The sequence below is a fragment of the Cajanus cajan genome, chromosome 1, assembly GCF_000230855.2.
Source record: "Cajanus cajan strain Asha chromosome 1, NIPB_CcT2T_4, whole genome shotgun sequence".
Taxonomy (NCBI): Eukaryota; Viridiplantae; Streptophyta; class Magnoliopsida; order Fabales; family Fabaceae; genus Cajanus; species Cajanus cajan.
Window position 1 is genome coordinate 46,068,883 of NC_138517.1, and position 20,330 is coordinate 46,089,212.

Here is a 20,330-nt window from a genome sequence, read left to right on the forward strand (position 1 = left end):
CTAAGAAAGTAGATCAAAAGGAGAAATTAAATAAAATACTAAGTAACTCAATTAAAGAAAAAATGTTCTCAAAGGCTAAGCCCTAAGCCCAGAATAAAAGGAGACTACTCACACATGTTCACGGTAGTTCTCCCTAAGAAAATTAGAAAGTATAAAAACAAACATAAGAGTTGAAAGAGCGAGACTCAAAATCCTCAAGTCTAAAAGGTAGAAAATAGAGCCAAAAGACACCTCCTCTCCCAACCCATCTACTATTTAAAAGCCTAAAATCTATTTCTCAAAAGAAAATAAAAAAGAATTAATAAAAAAATAAGTTATAAAATAAAAAAGAAATCACGGACATTTACATGAACATGCAATTGGGTTACACACTCGTGTCGATTGTTGTCTTGATGGTTTTAGTGGATGTAAGGTTTTTTAGTGAATGCCAGGGGTTTGCCATTTGCTACCTTGTGGTTTGTCATCTGGTAAAAGAGTTGAAACATCTCAAATTTTCTCCTCTTCAAGTCCATGATGATTGATTATGCTTTGATGATCCATGTAATTGTAGAATTCCTTTTTTTGCATCATATTTAAATACTTTTGATCCTTGTATTTATTAAAAACCACCCCAGCTTAGTAGGTTCAACAAATAAATTGATTAACAACTAAGATGAATCCACTCTAGTGAAGTCAATTGTTTCCTTTTCCATCTTTACTATTGATCCCTATACAACAACCATCTTTGAGAAGCATTATTGGCCCCATTCTCAAAAAGGAATATTGTAACATTACACCCACACTAATTTATTTCTAGATGCTATCTTCAGAGTTCATTTTTGTATTGAGTGAAAAAATGATAGAAAGCTACCATTAACTCCTCTATGTGTGTGATCAAGACCATATTCACCCTAATTTCCTGTGACTTATATGGAAAAAAATTCTTATGCAACTTATCAAACGGTTTCATCACAATCTTTCAATCCAACTATTTAGAAGCCACTCAATATTTTCTTCCATAATGTTTATGTTTATGCCCTTCCATATTCTTCTTGAAATCCCATTGTATTCTTGCCATATTTTCTCCTCCATTTTGTGGTTGTAATCTCTCTTCCTTGCTTGACTACTTATGTGTATTTTTTTATAGTCCTCCATGTGATCTTGGTTTTTGTTCCACTTTCCCCTATTTTGTTGTTAGAATTTTCTACATGGACTCCCATTACATTTATATTATCAAAACTAGGATTCCTTTATTCACCTCCCTGTATTTTGAGATGTTGACATTCATATTGAATCTACAATGCATTATATCTAGTTTTTCTAGCTCTCTATCATCTTGGACACCTTGAATCTAACAAAGCCATATCATTGTCCCCGCTTATTTCGCCTATTCACAATAAAAACTTCCCCATACCTTTCCCCACCTTGGAAAATCTTCCAAAGATCTACCACTTTGTAATGCTCAACAAACTAAGAGAAAAAGAAGGTAAAGATTCCATCATTTTAGTTACATGCATCTCTTGGATAAAACTCTCTCCACTCTCTCTAACTTGCTCTCTCTCATTATGTCTTTCACGAACTATGACCTGCATAAAGACAACATATTTTTCACTATGATAATCAATGGTTGAACTACAAGATCTGTTGTTGTCACAAACAAGTATAATGTTGGAACTTCTTGCACACTTTGCAAGAATTGATCAAGGTAACTTTTGAATATAGTTGGGCTCTATTGAGTAGTAAGAGTGAAAAACCAAGAGATGGTGAACCATGTTTCACACAAAAAAGACCAAACCAAGGGAAAAAGTAGACGTTGAAAGAGATAACATGGTAACCAAGCAGTAATAAAAGAAGGATTGTATTAGTTCTTGTGCTAACATAGTAACCAACCTAGGGCTCCATTTAGACAGTAATTATTGTGTTGTAATGTTTCTAACAAACAAGATTAATTATAAGGTTAATTTTCAAAAATTACTATTCACTTTTATCTATTCATTAACTTTTCTTGTTTGAGTGAAATAACCTAAACAACACACTTATTAGGGATGAAAATAGTAAATTTTACATGATACTCCCTCTATTCCATTTTGTTTGACATTTAAAATTAACATAAGACTTTAAGAACATAATTAATATGTTTGACTTCTAAAAAAATGTAACTTCCTAATATATTTTTAAACCTTTTAGACTTTCACCAATAAAATAAGCATTAGAAAAGAAAATAGCATAATAATTAAAAAAAATACATTAATAATGATTATGAGTATAATAGAGAAATAATATTTAGTGTTATACTGATATTATAAAATGACAATTAAATTGAAATAAATTAAAATATTAAAATATCAAATAAAATGAAATGAAAGAAGTATATAATAAATATTAATTTTTCTCATAATTTGAAAAACTTATCATACTAAAATTTGTTAAGATTGATGGTCCTAAATTATACTATATAATTTCTTCATTAATATCACCACAAGATCAAAAAACATTTTTTTCTTTTACTATTGTGGAAGTATTCAAATATTAGTGCTTTTTTTTTATTGTCTAGCCTATTGACATAAAGGCTCATACCATGAGATATACATAGCCATGACGACCTCATGATAACCATGGCTCCAAATAGTAAGTGGCTCAAATCATGATTAGTAAAAATAGTGAGGCCTCAAAATGATAAATAATCATATTCAAAAGTACATATCCATTATGATGATTTTTTTGTAAGAACTCAAACCAAAACACCAAGGATAGGAACTCCTATTCTGGGTAAGTCGATTTCTAAGTGATGTGAGACTTTTAGGTATATTAGAACAAGTCCTTCAATCGAGAATGAGAAGGCTCATATTTACTTACTTTTGGTTACAAATTCTTGAGCAATGTTAACTCTTTCATTCAACTTTGCATATTCTTTGTCCTCTTTTGATCCAATTTTTTGTGCATATATAGCTAACTTGAAAATCATCTAATACCCTGATACACTTTTTTTTGTGTAGGTATTGAGTAGAAGAGGTTGGTGTTGAGGATCCCTAGGATTGAGACTTGCTAGAGCTGAAATTGAAGAGTTAAGGAGCTGAAAATGCCATTTACGCCGGATTGGAAAAATTGCATCGAGCTTATTTCGAGGTAGAGAACACTAGTCTCTAGAACACGTTATCGCCTAACATGAAACTAAACGGCGCTAGGCGCGAGTCCTTGGACTTGGTTACCTAGCTTGTTTTAGGCAAACTCTCAAGGTTTTTCCCCTCATTCACACATAGGACAAAGCCTTGGAGTTGTGGAAGGGATTCCCAATGCTTGGGATTGTGCTGTGTGTGGGTCTTTTCTTCGATTCTTCCATCTCTAATTTTTCTTTGCCCTCATAGATTTGAGCAGCTAAACCTATTTTTTGTGAGGTTAGATGTAACCAACTGAACTCTTGTGTAATCTTTATCTTATTAATGATAAATGCTTGTTTCATTCATTGTTGTATTATGTTTATATTCTTAATGCTTGCTTTGGATTGACCTCCCATTGCTTGATATAGGATCCATTGGGTATTGAAAAATAGCCCTTGAAATTAGCTCTAAAACAAAATACCTAGTGGCAAATGTATCTAGGAGTGGAGCTTGACCCATTAGTAGTCTCAAATCCTAGTCATTAATGTAGGTTCCTATGTTGGATACTCAAGGGATTAATGTTCAACATGTGTCCCTAGGCTCTTTCTCTAACGGATTAGGTTTGACTATACTTGTGGGTTGACTAAGTAATGTATGCAATAAGAGAAGAATTAATTGCATGAGAGTGAGATCCCCTGAAATATAACCCTCACAAATTCATAATATCATTTAATGTCTTTTTCGCACACAAACTGTTTGACAAATTATCCTTAGAGTAGTTTATGTTATTTTCTTTCATACTTAACACACATGACAATATGGAATTATTCTTTAGTCAATAATAGTCATTAAATGCTTATTTTACCTTATCTAGTCCTTATGGATACGGTCTTTAATATATTACTTGTACGACCGGTATACTTGTCGTGTTTTGGGTCTGTGGTTAGAAACATATTTATATTTAACAAGGAGAGAAACTAACCTGAAACGAAATCCCAACAGAGACTAAAGGACAAGAGTGGCCTAAGCCCTTCTTCTAGTGTTAATATTTCAACTATAAGTCCACTTGCATCGTTAGAGTCACTACGTTTGAGATATTGTCTACTTTGACGCTCGTTGAGCCGTCACGATTTTGTTCTTAAAAGGCACCTCAGTTAACTAAAGATGGATGGTGTATATAAACTACTCTTAGCCTTGATTCCTAAGCAATGTGTGACTTTTAGACATATAAAAAACAAGCCTCCCAATTGAGGCTAAGGGGTAAGAGTGACTTGGGTCCTTCTAGCACCAATATTCCAACAATAAGTCTATTGACATCATTAAGGTCACCACATCCGAGGTATTGTACATTTTTGCACTCGTTGGGAAATCACAATTTTGTCTTTGAAAGGCATCTTAGTGAATTAAGGAGGTAAGGTGTTTATAAACTACCTTTAGTCTCGATTTCTAAGTGATGTGGGACTTTTAGACATACCAAAACACCAACAAGTGTCAAAATGGACAATACCCCGGACGTAGTGAGCCTAATGATGCAAGCAGACTTACAGTCAGAATATTGGCACTACAAGGAGGGCTCAAACCACTCTTACCCTTAGCCTTGACCGAGGGGCTTGTTACGGTATGCCTAAAAGTCTCACATCGCTTAGGAATCAAGACTAAGGGTAGTTTATTGTTGAGATTTCCGTTGACATTAGTTTCTGTCATTGTTATAAATCAATTTTATTCTATCAAGGAACTCAAAGTAAATATTGATGGTAGCTGGTTGGAGGATCAGAATAGGATGGGGTTTGGAGGGGTTATTCGAGATAGCGTAGGGAGATGGCTGGGTGGTTTTGCCATTTCAGAAATAGGGGGTGATCCTTTACGAGCTGAACTTTTGGCTATAAAGGAAGGATTATCTTTTTGCTGGAATTTTGGTTACAAACACGTGGTATGCGAGGCAGATTTTATTGGTGCGATATCTACGATTAAATGCGCTATTTGGGAGAGGAATCTTGTTTATAAACAGAGATATAATCAATAATATCAAAGATTTGATGGAGAAAGATTGGCAAGTTGTATTTATTGGGATCCCGAGAGAGCTTAATCAAGTAGATCATGTTCTTGCAAGTTGGGGAGCTAGACTAGGGACTCAACATATAACATGGAGGAGTCCTCCAAATTTTGTGTTTCAAGTGTACGGGGAGGATCTCTGTTCCCTACACTAATTTCATTTCTTTCTTGTTTTTTGTCCTTTATTTTTTCCACAACACCAAAAAAAAACACGACAAGTATACCAGCCGTTCAAGTAGTAAATTTAAATCGTATCCACAGGGACTAGTAGGTAAAATAAGCATTTAATGACTATTTGTGACTAAAGAATAATTCAAATTTTTCATAGGTTGTCATGCAATTCAAATAAAGGTTATGACTATTGAAATGTTAAAACCTATAAAACTATTTGTGTGTGTGTGTGGAAGGGATAGAAATGGTATTGTAATTTTGTAAGATTGTAGGGTCAGATATCACCAAACTTCACATTGATGAATCTTTGTTCTCTTATTACATTCATTGCTTAGTCAACCCATAAGTTTACTCAAACCTAATCCCTTAGAGCAAGAGCCTAGGTGCAGATAATGAATATCAATTCCTTGAGTATCCAATACATACACCTGCATTACAGGTTAGGGTTTAAGACTACTAATGGGCCAAGCTCCACTCCTAGATACATTTCCCACTAGGTATTTGTTTCAGAACTAGGTCAGAAGGCTATTTTCCTATACCCAATGGACTCTATATCAAGCAAAGGAGAATCAATTCAAAGCAAGCATTAAGAATAGAAACATACACAACAATGAATGAAACAACATATATATATATATATATATATATATATATATATATATCATTGATAACGTGAAGATTACATAAGAGTTAAGTTGGTTACATATAACCCCAAAAAATAATGGGCAAAACTGCTCAAAACAATGAGGGTGAAACAAAAATAGAGATGGAAGAGAGATGAAAGAACCGAAGGAAAGACCCGCACACGAACGGTCCTAAGCACTGGGCATCCTTTCCACAGCTCCTAGAAGTCGCCCAATGTGTGAATGAGAGAAAAATTCTCGAAGACTTGATCAAATACGAGCTTGGTGAGTCAGGTTAGGGTTACCACGCCCGGCACGTTATGCTTTGCGCCCGGCGTAGGGCCTTCCAAAGAGTTTAGATGCTCTCTGTCTCAAGACACGCCCGACGCAATTACTCTTATGCCCGACGCGATGTCTTCTAGAGAGTTTAGGTTTCTCTCTATCTCGAGGCATGCCCGTCGCATCTACTCTTGCGCCCGGCGCAGTTCTGAGTTGCAGAGAGTGTGGCTCTCTATCTTGTTCAAGCTCGGCGCGGGTAGTCTTGCGCTCGACGCAGTTACTCTTCTCCTGCTCCTTAGCTCTTTAAATTTCCAATCCTATGGGTCTTCAACCTCACTCCTAAACTTAATACTTGCACAAAAAATGATGTGTATCAAGGTATTGTCAGATGATCTTTGGGTTAGCTATATCTGCACAAATTTAAAAAAAAAGGAGAACAATTATATTGCAAGAGTGCATGGAGTGAGTGAATTTCAATAATTACTATCTTAAAAGAAGTGTAATTGAGACTTAACATTTATAAACACCTTCCTTCCTTAACCCATTGAGATACCTTTTCAAGAACAAACCTGTGACAACCCAACGAGTGCTAAAGTAGACAATACCTCAAACATGGTGCCCTTAACGATACCAGCATACTAACAATTGAAACATCGATGCTAGAAGGAGAGCCTAGGCCATTATTGCCCCTTAGTCTCAACTTGGGGCTTGTTGCAATATGCCTAAAAGTTCCACATTTCTTAGGATTAGAGATTAAGGGTAATTTATAAACACCCTGCCTTTTTAACCCATTGAGGCGCCTTTTTAAGGACAAAGTCATGATGACTTAACGAACGCCAAAATGGACAATACCTTAGATGCGGTGATCCTAATGATACCAACAAACTTATGATCAAAAAAAGAACCAAGAACCAAATCATCATGTGCACTTAATGCTAGCAAGACTTAAAGAAACCAACACACATTTTATAAGGTACGATCTATACACCCATAATAAAGTATCATCTTCAATTATATAGGTATAAATTTATTCGACATATACTTACATACAATTATAGTGTTGATTTTAAATTATATTTAACAATATATATATATATATATATATATATATATATTGTATATCATTATAATATATATTTATACTTTTTAACAATATATTAACATATATATATTTATAATCTCGAAAAAAGTGACTTTATGAAAAATATATTGTGTCCCTGTAAGATATATTTTATTATATAGTTCCAAAATATCAAACAATTAAGAGATCAACCAAAATAAGGTTTATATTTACTTACCTTGGCTATGGCTTACTTGTAGGCGCCGGACCTACTAAATAAACCATCAACGCAAGCATTAGGTAATTAATAGATTTTCTATATAATGTTACTTTGTATTATGTTTGTTGTTTACTTTACATATTGACATGGATATTGAGATACCTTTGAACAAGTACTTAGATCGTTAATTACTTCAAGCAGATTGAGTGAGGCTTGAAGACTCCACTTGACCAAAACGAAGAATGATAAAAGTAAGACACTAGGCCAGAAAGTATTGACGATCAACTTCTTTAGGGTGAGATCGATTATAACTATAGCTAGCTTATCATAGGTATAAGGCCACCAACCTGATCCAGCAATAATTATAGCTAACTTCCTTGGTTACTAATTTCCACCTTTTCAGATTTGTCTTTAATTACCAACTTATTTATTTTGAGTAACATTATTTTCTATACCTTATTTAATATCAAAGCAGAAATTAGTGAATCATACGTCAGAGTTAAAAGTTGACAAGATAAGAATATGACAAAGAAATAAAGCGGATATATTTGTTTATGCGGTTTAATTGTTTACTTTATTGTCTTTTACCGAATATCAATCATCCAGGATTGCATATGTAAATTAAGCTAAGATCTCCTCTTGTCGGCAGAAGATTAACATGGCATGATTTATTCTTTGGAAAATACACGTGCATGTTTTTTTTTTTTTTACCATTCAAAATTTTTATATTTGAAGATAGTATATATATATATATATGGAATGTTAATATATTCCTACCTATTTTTTAGTGGGAGTATATTAGCAACTTACACCAAAATTTTAGGATAAAAAATTACTCATTTCTTTTTATTTGATTAATTTGTATAAATGATATTATAGTAATTTAATTTAATTTTAAATAAAAATAAAATATTTTCTCTCTCTTATTAACTTCATTCTCCAATTCATTTCTTTTTTCTATTAAATAAATTGTTATTTGTTCAGAGAGAGAGGGGGAGACATTATGAGAGATCAGAGAGAAATGAGTTAAATAAGAAATTTAATAGGGGAGAGATAAATAAGTTAGAGAAAGAATTTAATAAGAAAGAGAAATGGGTTGGAAAAGGAATTTAATAGGAGAGAGAAATGATTTAGAAAATAAAGTTAATAAGAGAGAGAAAATATTTTATTTTCATTTAAAATTAAATTAAATTACCATAATATCTTTTATCCAAATTAACCAAATCAAAAGAAATGAGTGATTTTTTGTCCTAAAATTTTGGTGTAGGTTGCTAACATACTCCCACTAAAAAAAGGTGGGAGTATATTAACATTCCCCTATATATATATATATATATATATATATATATATATATATATATATATATATATATATATATATATATATATATATATATATATATATATATATATATATATATATAGGAGGGATCCTTTTACTCTGGGAGTAAGTCTACCTAGACTTACTCTATTCAATAACTCATGTTCTATATCAAATTTCAACGATCTAACCGTTCAATTTAAAATTCTTAATGCATAGATCAAATCTGCAAATGTTTAGAAAATTTGAAAATTATTTGATACTTTTTTTTTTTTTGATAAGCAAAATTATTTGATACTTTTTTTCATTAATTCGAATCAATGTATAAAATAATTTTATGATTATATGTCAATTTGAATTAATGAAATGAAGTATCAAATGATTTTCAAATTTTCTAAAAATTTGCAGATTTGATCTATGCATTAAGAACTTTAAATTAAACGGTTGGATCGTTGAAATTTTATGTAGAACATGAGTTATTGAACAGAGTAAATTTAGGTAAACTTACTCTTAGAGTAGATGGATCCCTCGTCATATATATATATATATATATATATATATATATATATATATATATATATATATATATAAATCCACTTACTTCAACAAAATGTATTATTATGCGGAATATTTTTATATTTATGACAATCTTAAAACAAGAATCTTAATTTCTTATGTTTAGTAGCTATTTTTTTTTTTTATAAAAAAATGATTCTTAGGAATACAGTTTCGAGAACCATTTTTATCTCACATTCGAAAAATATATATATATATATATATATATATATATATATATATATATATATGTGTGTGTGTATGAGAAGGGATCCGTCTACTCCAAGAGTAAGTTTACCTAAACTTACTTTGTTTAATAACTCATATTCTACATCAAATTTCAATGATCCAACAATTGAATTAATGAAACAAAATATCAAATGGTTTTCAAAATTTTTAAAATTTTGCAGATTTAATTTATGTATTAAGAATTTTAAATTCAACGGTTGAATTATTGAAATTTGATGTATAACATGAGTTATTAAATGGAGAAAGTTTAGGTAGACTTACTCTTGGAATAAACAGACCCCTCCTCATATATATATATATATATATATATATATATATATATATATAGATATAGATATATAAATCTATTTACTTCAACAAAATGTATTATTATGCGGAATATTTTTATATTTATGAGAATCTTAAAATAAGAATCTTGATTTCTTTTGTTTAGTAGCTATTTAAAAAAAAAGTGATTCTTAAGAATACAGTTTCAGGAACCATTTTATCTCACTTTCTCACAAAAATATTCTCATAGGAGGTAGGAATCCAACTTTTCCAAGTTAGGAGAAAATTTTTATGTATATAATAGTATAATTTTTTTAAAAATAAAAAATGTTTCTTTCTCCTTCTATTTCTCTTTCTCTCTCTCACTCTCACTCCCCCTCTCTTTTCCTCTCTTCCTCTTTTCTCCCTTTTTGCACTACTAGAATTTCTCTTATTACATGCAACTTTTCCTGCGAATTTTTTATAAAAATTTGCAGGAAACGTTGTTCCTGCAAATTTTTCTGCGAAATTTTATTTGCAGGTAATACCTTCGTGGATAATATATTTTTGCGAATTTTAAAATTCGCAGGAAATTTTCCTGCGAAATTTCCTGCGAAAAAAATTCGCAGGAAAGTTTCCTGCAAAAAAAAATTTGCAGGAAATTTTCCTGCAAAAAAAAATTCGCAGGAAAATTCGCAGGAAACTTTCCTGCGAATTTTTTCGCAAGAAATTCTGCAGGAATATTTTTTACGAAAAAATTAAAAAAATTATTATAGATTCTATATTTTAAGAATTCATAGTCTTTTATTTTCATGCCTCATACATAATCTTTTAAATTCTAAGATTGTAGATTACAAGTCTAACACTCAACCATACAATTCTACTTGTAAGGTAAGTGTTATTCCAACTTATATACTATTTAATTGTTTTATTTTCAATCGATGTGGGACTTGAAGATTTTTTAAAATATTAATCTTATTAATTTAAATATATTTTTTATTTTTCCTGCGAATTAAAATTTGCAAGAAAATCCGCAGGAAAAGTTACCTACAAAATTTTTCTACCATTTAGTAAACATTACTTGCAAATTTATTTTTGCAAGAAAATCTGCAAGAAACAAAATAAAATTCTTACAATATTTTCTGCAAATTTTTACCATGAAATTTTTTTTTCCATGATTATTAAAATTGTAGCAAAATTTGTAAGAAATATCTGTAAATTATTTTTTGTAGGAAAATTCGCAAAAAATTTCTGCGAATATTTTTTTTGTAGGAAAATTCGCAAAAAATTTTCTGCAAATATTCTTTTGCAGGAAAATTCGCAAAAATCTTCTGCAAATATTTTTTTGCAAGAAAATTTGCAAAAAAAATAACACTTTTCTAGTAATGTTGTCTCTATCTCTCTCCTTCTATTTCTCTCCAAAAATATATTATTGTAACCAATCATAAATCTTTAATTTTTTGGGAATCATGTATGAATATTCTCAAGAAATTTTATGAGTAACCAAACATATTTTAATTATTCATAGGAATCATGATTCCTAGAATTTGTAATTTCTAATTCTAGGTATGAAAAATCTTCTCCCTTACCAAATGCCCCTACTTAATAACTCATGTCTTATTGAATTTCAACAATCCAAATATTGAATTAAAAGTTCTTAATCCATGAATTAAGTTTGAAAATTTTTAAAAAATTTAAAAGATATTTGATACTCCATTTTATTAAATTCAAATTGAAAGATAATCATAAAAATATTTTATACGTTGATTTGAATTTATATAATGTAGTATCAAATAGTTGTCAAATTTTTAAAAAAATTACAGACTTGATTTATATATTAAGAACTTTTAATTCAATAATTAAATTATTAAAATTTGATGTAGAATACAAATTATTAAATGAAACAAGTCTAAGTAAATTTACTCTTAAAATAAGTGGATCCTTCTTCTCATATATATTTATATACTTCTATTTTTGGTAACAATTAATGTTTTTGGTAACATCGACACATACTGATCTTTTAAATATATTCTTCAATATTAGTTAAAAATAATATTTCGTAAAACTTATTGAATAATGTAAATTTCTATTTTTGTTTAACAAATCTCACCTATTATTCCATAATTTTTAATAATGAATCAATGATATTAAAAAAGTGTTAACAAGTGCCTTACTAATCCTCTTGTTTCATATTTTATCTTTCAAAATGTGAGTTGCCCCCTGTAATGTGGACCATGAAAACTGGACGAATTTCCAAGTGTTAAATGGAGACACTAGATCTGGAAGTCAGAAAATTCCCATCAGCATTGTCCTTAAATTCACATAAAATATTGGGTCATTCTTCTTTTTCTTGATAACATTTGAGAGTTATATATATATATTCTTCGATCCTTCACAGTTCACACAAAACAAATTACGCATAAGTTAGTGATGGAGAATATATTATGCTGATTAATTCGAAATGATGAAGCTTCTTCACAAGAGGGATAATAATGGGAATTTCATATGTTATATATATAATTTATGATTTGTTATGCACACTAATTCCACATGATGAACGCGCGTAAAAACTAATCTAACAAATAGCACTCGCTTTTAACGCTGAAACTTAGGGTCATTAGGTCAACCTATGGCTGCCCCAAGCAAACGTTAGGTAACAACTGTCGATTGATTCTGATTTTGACAAATTTTCCTTTCTATAACACAATACCATGTTTTGACTATTCGGGGGCATCATTCACTATATTATATATAAGTGAATCACACTTATATATTATCAGTGTTTATATATTATCAGTGTAAAGTTTTTTACGCTGACAATCAATCATATTTTTTACACTGATAATGTATACGTGATTAACTCATTATATATATATATATATATATATATATATATTTTTTTATATGATTTAGATTATTAGAATTTCCGTGGCACATAAACATATATATATATTCAAGCTAGCTAATTTGGAAAGAAAAATTTACACGCTACTATCACAATTTTGCTCTCCTAAATAATTGCAAATCTTTTAGGTTAATTTGGTGATTAAGTAAAATTCTTTATTTAAAATGTTGGGAAATATAAATTGATTTGATTTAAATAAAGTAGTTAATAAAATTGGAAGAAATACAAATCTGATTCTGTTTGGAGTCAATTTAAATGTTTGTAAATCAAATAACTTTGGATAAGTTTAATTATTCAGAATCAATGAAATCAATTTGTAATGAATAAAATCCTTTTTGTTATAATAATTTGTTCCTTGTTTCCTTAATAACGAGTTTTTGATACATTATAGGGATATTTTTAAAATTAAATAAATATCATAATAAATAAAATAAAAGGAAGTGTAAATATATTTTATTAATAGTAATGGATATTTTATTACATTAAATGTCATTAAACTAATGAAACGGCATTTTTAATTCAAAAACAATTATGAAAAAATTATTCAAATCAAGATAATATCACTGTAGCATAAATAATACACGTCATGCCTAGATGTATTATATTTAAAAATAAAAATTTATACATATTATAAAGAGGATATTAAGATATATAACCACTTTTAGTCTTTATTTTTTAGTGGACTATTATACCCTTTAAATATAATTTTTTTTTATATATTCTCTGAATAATTACAGATAACTTTCTAATATGTTGTCAGTATATAATTATTAGAGACACAAAATGTCTTAATCCCTCCAGTAAAATAATAAAAGATAAAAATAATTTAAGTACATACGAGTAAGATATTAATAATTAGAGAGGTGAAGAGTTTTGAGTAATTACAGAAGTATAATGAATAATTTAAAAAAATAAAAAAATACAAAATATAACTAGCAGGGACTCTGCACAATTATGACCTCTCTCCTCAGTAACCGATTATGGTTTTTCTTCATGTATAATTAATAATATACCAGTAAAAAAAGAGACATTTTGTATATTCATAAATTTGGTTTAAAAACTAAACATTAAATAAAAGATAGAAATAACAAAGGAGCGAGTGATTTGTTATTTGACTATCACATAAATAAAAAGACAACAGTACGAAGAGTGCGCGTTGGTAAAAGGTCGAGTAAGATAGTGTATAATTAATAAATGGTAAAATAGTCTTAAAAATAAAGTCAAGAAGAAATTAATAATAATATAATTAATAATAAATATTTAATGCAATATAATTAATAATAATAATAATAATAATATTTTAAAGCAATTATCTTAGAAAGTCAAATTTTATTATATTTTTCTTCAATTAAACAACTTCTATTTTTACTCTATTTTTTTTCTTTATTTTTTATATACTTTCTGTTCTGTTCTTCTAATTCTTTCTTCTATATCAAGAATGTATAATAAAATTAGTACTTTAACATTTTTCACATGTAAAATATTATTATATATAATTAAAACTTATAATAAACTGTAAATAAATAATATTATATTAGAATATATGAATCATATTATATTTTAAATATATATAAATAAATATTTTAAAATATAAATTATATTTTAAAATTTTGATAAATAGTTTAAAATGTGAAAAAATTACTTTTAATTATTAATAATTTATTCTAAAAATTTATAATAAAAAAACATCTCTAAGGAAATGATCTAAAAATGCTTTCATTAAATAGAGGATTCTGAAAACACTGTAAATATGATAACTATTGTCATATATATATATATATATACTGTTCAAGTTTAAAGTACCATTTGTACAAATAATAATCACCCATTACATGATTTCTAATGACTAAAAATCTGAAGAAAAAAAAAACATTTGAAACTGTTTATTTTCCGGGGTAAAAACTAGGAGCTACGACTTATAATAGAAAATAATGATATACTTAAAAATTTATACTATCATACAATCACAAATTACTATTTTTTTTTTTTTAAAATAAGAAGTATTAGAAAAATGTTTGGAATGAAAATCAAATTTGATCTCATATTTTTCCTACTTTATCCCGTTTTTCAATTCTAATGATTAATTACACACCACCATTTATAATAACAGGTTAATTTATTTTTTATAATAAATAAATAAAAATCATAAAATAGAGTATTGTCTAGTTAGTTAACAAATGCATGATGATAAAACTCAAATTATAGAGAAAGAGGTTGTTCTTTCTTGCGGGTAATATTATTAGTTTTGTGCACATTAATGACATAGAAAGGAAGATGAAAGCAATTATTCTAATCACATTCACCATGATTCACACCTTTCTTTCTCCAACTCCAACAAACTATTCATTTTCTGATGGACCCACATCCACTACGGTAGTATATACATACCTTAGCATGACACGCTTGGTAGCACCAGGCACCACCACACAACACAACAACATTGTTCACATAACTTCACTTTCAAGGCCAATCCTCTTTTAACTTTCATCTTTCTCACAAACACAATTTTTCCCTACCCCTTAAGTATAACACCAAACACACACACACACACACATAATACACTTATTCACACCCTTTGCACATTTTGCATCACTTTCTCTCTCTGAAGCAAGTGCTGAGTAATAACTCTCGTTTCTGGGTCACCCCGTGACCGTGATGATCATAAAGTTTCTGGCTTTTTAGTGATGGGTTCGTGTTCTTCGGTCCCCAGAAAGGCTAACAAAGACATGAAGCTCAAACTCTCGTTTTGTTCCAAATCTGAGAAGCTTGCGATTGCTCCATCACCCATCAAGGGACAACCCCAAAATGGGAACTTTGGATTGTCAACGGCTCGGTCAACGACCACCTTCACTGACCAAGGTACCATCCTTGTTCGTTTGTTGTTTCATGATTTGTGTTTCTGGCTGTTGTTCGCTCGTTTGTTGTTTTCCTCATCAGTTTGGATGTCGGAAGCCCAAATTGTAAAATGGCAGCAAAGTCTATGAACAAGTTTAGATAAAACACTACTAGTATTTTTAAGAGTTTTCTCTTTTAGATCACATCTAAAGAGAGTTTATCTTAATGATTGTTGTAAGGTGTATTGTGTCACTCATCACAAATGTTTGTGGTAAGATAATATGTTGGAAATCTCATGTTAAATGGGGAGATTGATCGTGTACTGCATATTTAAATTGGAGAACAATTCTTGGGTTATGACAAATGCAGCTATGCAGTTTTAGTGGCTCCAAAATTTTTAAGGTTCTGAGTTGTGACTCAAATTGCAGTTGTGGAGCCTTCTTTAAATTCTTGTTGGTATCTTCATATGAAGATGCTGCTTTTATTAATATGTGAATGTTTCTGGAGATTTCGTTTTAACATGTGATCCTAAGAATGTGTTTGAAAAAAAAATCCTTTTTTTCTTCTTTATATTTTCCAAAAGAATTATTTGCATGTGTGATGCTACTCTTGATGGTGTTTGCATTTTTTGGGAAGCGTGTTCTGGTTTCTTCTAGCTTCTGCTATGGGGTGATCTGTTGGGCATCTTTATTCATGATTGATCTTGTAATTGATTTACATATTTAATTTGATTTGATTCAATTTTTTGTTGTATTTATCTATGATTAAGTTATGATACCCAAGTGGAAAATTATTGGATCCTCTGTAGCCGGTGGCATCCTCCAACAGGAGGAAGACACGTGGAATAAATGGGTCCCATCCATCTCTGCAAATGCTGTGAATGTCTCTCACTGGTTTCAATGATTTTTATTTTATTGTGTATACGAACATGAAAATGAAGATGAGGATTTTATTTTCATTCAAGATATACGGTCTATTCAATCTTTATCTTTATATAAATATTTGTTTACTAATACATTAGAGTTTATATGTTATGGTGGACAATGAAAGAGATTGACGGGACAACAACATTTAATGTTTATTCATTTTGTTGAACTGTGCTTATAAACAATAAAAGGGTGCAGTTAGATGAGCAAGATATGTGAGTCTTATAATTCTTTTTTTTTTTTTACAATATCGATAACCAAAATTAAATAAAATAAAATAACTGTGCTTATAAAGTAGCTGCAGTCAATATATCTTGCCAGATTCAATCTGGGCTTAGGATTAGGCTTACATTCACAAACAGTATTTGCAGATTAGAACAGTATATTTACAAACAGATATTAGAATTTCATGCACCATGGTTGTTTCAGTGATGCTGCTGGTTGAATTCATGATATGCCTGGGATTCTACTTGTTAATTTAATTTCATATGATTATTTTTTTTTCTTCTGATATTTATTTAAACTGTTCTCACTATTGTTTGTGGTTGATGCTTATTATGAGTGACAATAAACTTCCATACTTTTCGTAACAGTAGTCTTTCCTCTAATGCTTTCTTACAGAAAAAAAAAAAAAGAAAGAGAAGTAATAAAGTATTGATGTCCTCTGTCCTGTGTCCAAGTATTGTAATCTGTCTTCTCTAAACTTTTTGCAGCATTTATTCCTCCTTAACCACATACCTTGTTTCTTTCTGTTGAGCTGTATCTATGCCTACCTAACACACTAGAGTAGAAATAAATTTGATTGATTCTGAGATGTTGCATATAAATGATTCCTACAAGTTGTCAAATTGGTTCAAGTGCTTGATTAGACAATGTTAATGTCTCTGTATTATGTTTGAGATCCTATATATTATGTGACATGAATGATATTCATCTTGATAATTTCCTCCAGAAAGTTCAACCAACCTTAACTTGTCATCCAGTTGACCTAACCGGTAGTTGAATACCATTTATCTAAGGACAAAACTTAAGTACACTATCAAAAATATGATTGATATTGTTCTCTAATTAGAATTGGAGTTTTACTTTGCATTAATATATAGTAAAACTCTAATTGTGATTAAAAACCAACATCAACCATATTTATAGAACTCTCTGTGCCTTGTCTAATTCCCCATAAAAAGGAAGTGAGTACTTCATTCTTGTGAACTACTAATCAATGGAGGAAGTATTTAGGAATAAGAGTTTGTTTCTTTTCCCACCTACTTGTTACATTCCAAAGAATTGAAACCCAATAATCAATCTTGTCAATGTCAACTCAATTGGCTGGATTAACCATTACTTGTTATTATTTCATTTGTTATTACTTTCCCGTAGGTTTCTTATAAAAGTTTGCCACTCACAAGCCATTTTTTTTCCCTTCACAGGTAGCAAAGAGGAAGCATTTTTTGATTCTAAACCCTGGTTAGACTCAGATTGTGAAGAGGATTTCTATAGTGTCAATGGTGGTAAGGATCCCTTGCAACTCTCTTTCCTTGTACTTTTGCTGGCAAAGTATCTTACTTTACTGGCCATTTTGTTTTAGTATATGATATGAAATATGAGCAGAGGCTAGACTTTTTGAGTAATAATAATAGAGAAAATAATATGCATAGATTTTCAAACAATTAGAAATCGTTATCTATGAGAATTTTATTGACTTTCAGGATAACTGCTTTAAAAATCATACTGTTAAGAATAATCTAAACTAACTAATAACTAACAGATAGGAGTTACCTAACACATATTTAGCATAATTTTCGATTTGTTGATGGTGTAAAAACTTTTACATGATCCACAAAAATTTATCTCATCATAATATGTGATGGTAAACATATTGTTGTCATGATTTATAACAAGACAGTTTAGCTTGTCATGGACATTGTATCATAATAAGTCATTTTGTACTTTAAAGTTAATGAAAAAAGAACTCTTTTAAGAAATTTTAGATACATTGTTTTACCTTTTATTTCTTTAGTTTCTATTTCAACTATTTTCATCACTCTCTCTAACCACCTTTAGCTACATTGTCTGTTTCACTTTATGCAGACTTCACACCATCTCGAGGGACCACCCCAGTTCACCACACTTTTGGCACCCCTTCTAGGAATAGAATTCCTAGTTCCAAGGCTGAACCATCCCCAGAAAAGAAAAAGAAACTGCTAGAGCTTTTTCGAGAAAGTGTCAAAGATGACCAAGTTGATGATGGCTATGGACACAACAAAGAAGCCAAACCACCAACTATAAAAGATGTTATGCCTAAATCTGCACACTGTACCCCTTATGGGGCAAACTCTGCTTGTAGCAGTGAAAGAACCATGAGTGAGGATCGTGTTTCCATTAGAGAGAAATCAGTTAAGTCTTTGCAGGGGTGCATGCCAAGCTTGTCTTCATGCCGAAGCTTTCGGGAGAGAAGGAGGAAGACAAGTCCTGCAATAGAAGTAAATGGAAAACATTGACTTCTATTGCTTTATGATGAACCAAGTTTCTCTGATGAGTTTAATTTTTATACACCGTTACATATATTCAACAAGATTTTATCATTTTATCACATCATCTTGTTTAGTAATATGATGTGGTGATAAGATAATGTTTTATTGGATGTATGTGTAAAAGTGTTTTACAATGATGGTTTGCATAAATTAAACTCTTCATCTCTTCTTTATATCCAGGAAGGTAAAGTGGTTGAATTAAATTTTGATAATGTACATCAATGTATCCCTGTAAAGAACCGAAGTAATATGAATTTGACAGCATGTAATCATCAAAGAGAAGAGATGCTGTAAATCATTATGTAATGAGATTTTTTTCTGCAAGAAATCCAAAATCTAGGATATCTGCTTCATAATTTGTTGTATACTGTTAGGTAGTATTGTTATATTTAGATCACAATTTTTGTAAATTTTAAATATTCATTAAATAATTAACATATAACATACTACCAAGTTACATGTTCGAGCATAATTGGTATATATCTCTTTGGGTTTGTCTAATTCAAAAGTGCAGAGGAGAAGAATTTTAATGGAGAATGGAAGAAAAAAGATAAAAATTCTTTTTGATTAAGAGAAATAGAGAAGAAAGAGAGAAGAAGAATTTTAATTGAAGGGAAGTAACTCCTTTTTTTGTTTGATTTAAAATGAGAGAAAAATTTTAAAAATTATTTTTCTTTGTATTCTTTTAATTTTAAATTAAAAATATAAGAAAAGATATTTTAGGCATTATATTTAAAATATTTTAAGTTTTCTTTATTTTCTTTAAAAATCTGTCGATATTGAATAAGAGATAAACTTAGGCAAAGAGGGATTTTTTTTCTTTCATTCCCTTTCCCTCTTAGCAAATACTACATTAAGTAAAGTCTCATGTGCTCGAATAATAAGCATGAAGAAAAAGAATAATTAGAAAAAAAAATACATTACTGAAAATAGTTAAATATTAATAGTCTCAAGCCGAAGGATACCTTGCACAAATGTTATGGGAGAAAACAAATAGATAAATAGGTAACATATAGGTGTTTTACTGTATACGGTCATGAATTCTGTTCTGCCCATAGAAAGGAATATTTATGGTTCTTGTTTGCTTTCATTGATTAGACAATTTTAATAGCAGAGTTTTATCAAGTCATTGAATTGAATGATGATGCAAATTAGATATAGTGTAATGATAATTTGTATTAATAATATGATATAAAAAAATCTAATTTTTGTTAAGTAATTATTTTTATTATTGAATCTAAATATTCCTTTTTTCTATTTTTTTTCAATGAACTAAATCA

The 20,330-nt window shown here is 29.7% G+C and overlaps 1 protein-coding gene across 1 annotated transcript; it reads left to right on the forward strand.

Annotated features, from left to right (window-relative positions):
- Positions 1–15,306: 15,306 nt before the first annotated feature.
- LOC109790651 (uncharacterized protein At3g27210) lies at positions 15,307–19,223 on the forward strand. Its single transcript, XM_020349840.3, has 3 exons — positions 15,307–15,617; positions 17,947–18,027; positions 18,608–19,223. The coding sequence occupies exons 1-3, from the start codon at positions 15,443–15,445 to the stop codon at positions 19,015–19,017; spliced, it is 666 nt and encodes a 221-aa protein (XP_020205429.1). The 5' UTR covers positions 15,307–15,442; the 3' UTR covers positions 19,018–19,223.
- The last annotated feature ends 1,107 nt before the right edge of the window (positions 19,224–20,330 follow it).